This window comes from Haliotis cracherodii, unplaced genomic scaffold (assembly GCF_022045235.1).
Source record: "Haliotis cracherodii isolate W230 unplaced genomic scaffold, xgHalCrac1.p SCAF_9, whole genome shotgun sequence".
Classification (NCBI taxonomy): Eukaryota; Metazoa; Mollusca; class Gastropoda; order Lepetellida; family Haliotidae; genus Haliotis; species Haliotis cracherodii.
Window position 1 is genome coordinate 16,864,188 of NW_027266343.1, and position 6,693 is coordinate 16,870,880.

At 37.7% G+C, this 6,693-nt stretch overlaps 1 protein-coding gene across 1 annotated transcript; it reads left to right on the plus strand.

The window, feature by feature from the left end:
- Positions 1-2,016: 2,016 nt before the first annotated feature.
- LOC139453129 (myosin regulatory light chain B, smooth adductor muscle-like) lies at positions 2,017-4,682 on the plus strand. Its single transcript, XM_071234759.1, has 6 exons — positions 2,017-2,076; positions 2,807-2,882; positions 3,354-3,455; positions 3,681-3,759; positions 4,195-4,243; positions 4,575-4,682. Exons 1-6 carry the CDS (start codon positions 2,017-2,019, stop codon positions 4,680-4,682), a joined length of 474 nt encoding a protein of 157 aa, XP_071090860.1.
- Positions 4,683-6,693: the final 2,011 nt, after the last annotated feature.

Consider the following 6,693-nt stretch of genomic DNA (forward strand, 5'->3'; position numbering starts at 1 on the left):
ATTGTTGGAACATTGACAAATCGATTGGGGGATAGCCTAGTGGTGAAAGCATTCGCTCGTCAAGCCGAATCCCGGATTTGATTCGCCACCGAGTACAATATGTAAAGCCCAGTCTAGTATCTCTCGCTGTGATGGTGTTGGAATATTGAAATGCGGCGTGAAATTATACTCATATACTGACTCAACTGGCAAATTAATAATGTTCGAAGAGGTCATTTTCGTCGCTTTTATTTGCCATTAGCCCATTGCTGTAATTTAAAAAATGGAAAAATATATATATTTACACGCCGATAAGAAACGAACTTCAAAATATTTATGATTATTGAAATGTCTTTGTCGCTTTTATTTACCCTAAGCACATTGATACATCATTTTGTAATGCCCCAAACAATAATCACATTAAGTACACGCATCGTTGAGCCTTATACACACCATTTCTACATAATTTCGAAATGTTTCAAGAAATAAACACACTGCACATGTTAGGCCATATACACATTAAATTATGCAGGACAGTATAAAATAAAGTCTTCCTGAAAAAAACACACCCTCATATAATAACTTTAGTAATTTAGACTGTTTTGGAAGATAGTTGAAAGTATACTGAGGGGCAAAAGAAAGTATACCGAGTTTTTTTATGAAACAGGAAATTGAAAGAGTGAGTGAGTGTAGTTTTACGCCGCTTTTAGCAATATTCCAGCAATATCAGGGTGGGGGACATCAGAAATGAGATTCACACTTGGTACCCATGGGCTACCCTAATTTGATTTTATCTATTCAACGATCACTCATTCCTGCAACAGTTTGTAAATATGTGTAAAAGTAAAAATAAATTGGTTCAATGAAGACTGGGGTAAGAAATAAATTTGCAACCACAGGACACCTGCAAGGTTTGAAATGTAAATTTGTGCCGATTTTTTATTCATTTTTAAAGATAACATGTCTACGATACCCATCTGCAGTTGTGTAACATGCGCAATTGTTTTCTTAATGTATAAATGTTTTAAATCAACTTTTAATTTACAATATAAAACCTTGTAGAAGTATACCTTGAGTGCTGACTAAGCGCCAGTACAGTTTTGGGGGTATTATACCGCGAAGTTGTGATATTTTCAATTGAAAGTCAAACATATGATAAAATCATCTTTTGCCCCTCTGTTTAAATGGTTGTTATATGTATTAGTATGCAGTGACATAATTCAAATTACCTATATTCCCTGCAGTCGGCCATATTCAGTGTATTGCCTGATGTTATTTACACGCCCCGTCGGGTAATGTGTCGTTCATGAGTCCTGACATAACACACAACATGTATATTACAGTGGTGTATATTGTATTCGTGTATATTTCACTTAGTACATTCGACCCCCAGCCGAGAGCACGTGGTTAGAACATTAGCGGCTGCTCAAATGACCGCTACCAGAGTGACCACGTGGCCAGACTCATTAGATGCGTCTAAGTGACGCAATGTTGACTCATTACACAGAGAAACGGACACTTGATATGCTTTGACGTATTGTAGATGGGTGTATATAAACACTGTCGACCTCAGGGTTGTCAGTATCACTTCGTCTTCCAGCAAGATATTTCAAGTCTTCCTTCGCTCGCAGCAGCTGACTCAAGGTAAGATCGACAGATTTGTTGACATTCTAGAATCTGTACATGTTACTGTATCAAAATCATTCTAATTTCGATTCACTACATAAAAACTCGATAAGAATTTATAAATCTCATATAGTCCCTTGTTGTTTACGATCCGCTGTCAGTTCTAGTTTGGGCTAATTTCTCCAAGTAAAAGCGCATACCTAACTGCGTATCCAGTCAGTGGAACCAGTTCAATTCTTTTTCTTCAACCGAACTTACACGAGTAGTCACGATTTCTTACATTCGTGATTACTCGTATTTTTTTCGGAAAAAAAGTTTGAAAGTTAAAACGTTCCGACAATTAAGGAAGATTATTATCTCGCATTTCTATTATTTAGCAAAGACATGTTTCTCCTATTGTAGATATCAACAATGGCTCCCACAAACGTTCTCGCTATGTTCCGCCCTGCTCAGGTCCAGGAATTTAAAGAGGTAAGTGTAGATTTTGAATTGTGAATTCCTCAATGTACGCAGGAATGACAGAGACTTGTAATCAAGATATTTGACAGTGTCACCAATATGGAAATACATTACTGGTGATGAGAAGGTTTTTTTTTATTAATGTAACATGGGCTACAATTACGACTTCTGTCAAGAAAGATATTCCTTGTTACAATATACACCATGTCAGCGATATCCGTTCAATAAAATCAGAGGAGGAGGGAAGCTTTTTAAAAGTCAATTAAAAATATAAAAAACGACTTTGAGTAAGAATTGAGTCTTAATCTTTGGAAACTATGCCAAAATATGAAAATTACTTTCTTATGCGGACCTAATATAAGACCGATTTGCAGCTCTGGCACGACAATTGTGACAACAATTTACTTATCTACAAACTTATATCATAATCTTATAATTTAGATCATTCGGCAATAACGCAGAAAAAGTTAAAATCCGAAATGTTCAAGTTTTGTAATGAAAAGGTTCACCACAAGATGGGATATATTGCCGATTGACAGTATATAAAGTTGTCTAATGCGATGTCTTATAAGTTAAATAAGCATTTAGCAAACATGTTACTTAATATTGCATTGGCACAAAATGCTCTTATGACATTTACGAGAAGCTGATGCGAAGGGCTTAGCTTTGACTATGATATTGTTGCATGTGTCTATTATGTTTATTTCTTTCATATTTCATGAATATTTCATGTATATTTCAGGCCTTTGCTCTGATCGACGTCAACAGGGACGGAATCATCCAGGTTGATGACCTGAAGAGCATCTACGCCAACCTGGGTAAGGATGCCTGTGTAGAATATTAAACAGAAAATCTCATTCTTATATTAAGTGTCACCTGTGATGACATTATTCAAATGTAAGTGTAGGCACAGGTTCCATGAGCCTGTCATGATCCGCCAGTGGTCCTGATTATGATCCAGTACCATGTCCAACTCACTTATTAGGACCACATAGTTATAAAATATGTCCAGGGAAAATAATGGTAGTTCAAAATAGTTATTAAATGTTAATTAGTAGTTACGTCGTTTGTGAAAAATTGGTCGAATTGAATGGCAGACGATGTCCACTGTAAACCTTGACTTTTTTGGTTGTCAGTCATGAGAGTTGATAGTCTCAATGTCAGGCAAAGTGGCTGCTTCATCTCTTTGCTAAAAAGATCAACCAATGTCAGAATAGTTCCGAGTTAATGCTGATTTTGACTTTAAATGATATCTCCTCACTCACTGAGCTGAACCTTGATATCACCAGGAAAGGTCCCATCGGACGCAGAACTGCAGGAGATGCTGAAGGAAGCACCTGGTCCCCTCAACTTCACCACCTTCCTCAACATGTTCGGGGAGAAGATGGGAGGTAGGTCACACAGCAATATTACTGACAAAATCATAACGTCATAGCAAACATTGTATTCCTAAAGTCTCCAAATGATACAGAATAAATATTAAACCAGTGACGTAAATACTCTAAAAGAAGTAATGTTTAACATTGTCTGCACGAAATGGATTTTTTAGTCATTCCTATGGTACATTCTATGATCTAATACCGGTTTCAATTATGAACTTGATTTTCTTCTTCAAGGTACTGATTCGGAAGAAACAATCAAGAATGCTTTCGCTATGTTTGACGAAGATGGCAAAGGAACACTGCCCGAGGATTAGTAAGCAGTTCAAATACTTTGTTGTTAATTCCCGATTTTGATCAAAGAAAGAAATGGCTGGTGTTCACATCCAATCGAAATATCCCCTTTTGAAGACATGGATTTATCTTTGCGTCTATAATACAAGTGTTACTTTAAAATGCACAGAAATTTCTTCAAGATATGTAAAATAAATATGTATTGTCCAGACCAAAATGGCAATATTTGTCCCTCATCTTAAGCCAGGCTTTGATCTTGGCTTCAAATCCCAAGGTCTGTTTCCATTGTCTTTGTATCGTATTAAACAGCCACGCCGTAAAATAATTGAATCAGTGTTCAAAAGAGGAGTTAAAATCAATAGTGAATAAGAACTTGGCACACATATTTATGACTTAGATGTGCATCGTTGTTTCGTTGAAGCTCACTAACCATATATATCCTTTATCTCAACTTCAGCATCAAGGACCTCCTGCAGAACATGGGAGACAACTTTACCCAAGATGAGGTGAGCTTCACGAAACACAAGCGTGCAGTAACAGTTCATAATGCAATATGCAGATGAGGGTCATTATACAGATAAAGGGAAGCTACTCCGTTATTACTCAGAGTGATAACTCCGTTATATCCGGCTTCGTTTCATCCATACTATCACGAAGTTCGATACAACACAATACCTCGTCAACTAGAACTCGACTATTTTGGGATATTTGCTATACAGGCCGAATCCTTTCAACACCATGAACTAGTATTGGTGCTCCACTTGAATTTTCATCTATGGATTAAAATGTATAAATATGATATGAAATGAATACTCACCTGAGTCTTTTTAAATCCAGATCAAAATGACATGGAAGGAAGCACCTATCGCTAAGGGCCAGTTCAACTATGTGGCCTTCACAGGCAAACTGAAGGGCAAACAGGACGAGGAGGAGATGAAGGCATAAGCCTTGACCTTAAACGTAACCTTGACCTATATCGACCTTATACGTAACCTTGACCTACGTCATAGTGTGGTGGTCATCGTAAACTAAGTGTACAAACAGTTCACTGCGAAATACAATTGTAGCTGAAACGAACTTACAATACTCACAAAGTCAATGAGTACATAAGAGTTAATATTATGTTAATAAACATTTATCTGTTTGGGTTGGGACGTGGGATCGAGTGGAGTAACATAAGGCCAAGCCATCTAAAGGCACAGTAATTCGATGTGCAAAGCTGAGTCCCTTGGTTACTCTAACAACCTTTGATGGTTGGTTCGAATCCAGGTTGGCCCCGATTATGTTTCTGGGTTTGTCAGCACCATACCCTTGGGTGTCAGCAAAGTGAAAACATCCGAGACGTGCATAGATTCGGGCGTTCCTCCCAAATTAAGCTGACACACCGTGATATAACTGAAATACTGTTCCAAGCGGCGTTAAACTCATTAGCTCACTCAGCCTATTGAAATTTGTAAAGATAATGATATCGGACAAATACTGATATGAATGTTTGCCACTGAACGAATGTGTACTATACATGTATATACGTTTTTATTTATGCCACCTCAACAATAAACATGAACAGAAATAGACTTGCTCTTTCTTATCATTGCTTTATCATGTGTGTGGGTGTGGGGGGTGGTGGGGTGGGGTGGGGATGGGGGTATAGGTGCAACCTATATGTGAAGAACTGACAAGTGATGTATAATCGTCAGCGGCCACCTTGACAAATCTGTCACATTGTCATATTCCGAATACTAGACATTTTATATTACATTGTTTAAATGTCGACCAAGTTTCACCAAGTTCCACCAAGACTGGAACTTATATTTTAAAAAAGTTGAAATATCGAGAGGGTCGGATGAAGTTGCATTGAAGATAAGGACGCATTTTTTTATTTTCCTTGGCACACTGATCATATATAGGAGTATGATTTTCCACATACTGATACTGTTAAGAACTTGACAGACACATTCTGAAAGTGTTTTGGCATTGTTACAGTTGCATTTATTTTCCATCATTCAATGAAAACTCATGCTTTGAAGGAAAATGTGGCGCAGTGTGGAGCAGTGACACTCTCCAATTCCTCCGGTAACACATCCGGGTGTTGGGAAGGTCTACATAAATAATGTAAAAACGTAAATCCGGAATGTGATAAAAAGAGGAGAAGTACATGAGTCGGAATGGTACTGTCTGGATTAATGTAGTGTAGCGTCTATATTACTATCATCAACATAATCATCATTATCACACCGTTATCAGACCTGTAATCATCGTAACCATAATTAATAATATAAATTCATTATAACGTTCGTCGATTTCATCCATAGCAAATTTTAAAACAACAACAACCAAACATTATATTTACACATTGTCTTATCGAATTTAAACAGCCATGCTGAAATCAGTCAGTCCCTTCTGTTCAACTCTGCAGAATTCTCTCTTCAACCAACCTAAAAACCGCAGCGACATTTGTAGCATGACAAACTCTCACTTTGGATCAAGCTTATTGACGAGATTTCTGGTGTTTTTCATGAACAAGTTTCATATTGATCCTTTAACTTAACTATTCCTCTTTGAGACCTCTAACATTCGCTGAAAGTTCACTTACTGTGTACTGCCTTCTGGCAAGATCAGTTGCTTCAGGATTAGTGTCAACATCACCACACACTGTGATAGTCAACATGCCCACACGACAACCGGGGCCAAAATAACGATACTGTCAGTGTTTCAATCTGTCACTTTAGACAATGCTTACGTTTGCTATAGGTCCCGATTTTCACCACCTGGTTCCAGTATCAACATCCATATCTCTCGCGATCGTTCCTCAATCTGATAATTGTAAATGGGTTTTGGCAAGCAAGTTATGAACTTCGTGTAAACAGTAGGGGAGGTAACGTGGTCTCTCGGACTTGCCTTTGCATGTGTTTTGACAGGTGCCACTGGTAGGGCAGCATTAAACGCTTACCTTTCG

What these genes read in the sequence shown, in the direction of transcription:
- LOC139453129 (XM_071234759.1), top strand. Translation starts at nt 2,017, where the DNA reads ATGGCTCCCACAAACGTTCTCGCTATGTTCCGCCCTGCTCAGGTCCAG. An exon ending in AGGTCCAGGAATTTAAAGAG is followed by an intron (nt 2,077 to 2,806) that starts GTAAGTGTAGAT and finishes TGTATATTTCAG; the next exon opens with GCCTTTGCTCTGATCGACGT. An exon ending in GTTCGGGGAGAAGATGGGAG is followed by an intron (nt 3,456 to 3,680) that starts GTAGGTCACACA and finishes TTCTTCTTCAAG; the next exon opens with GTACTGATTCGGAAGAAACA.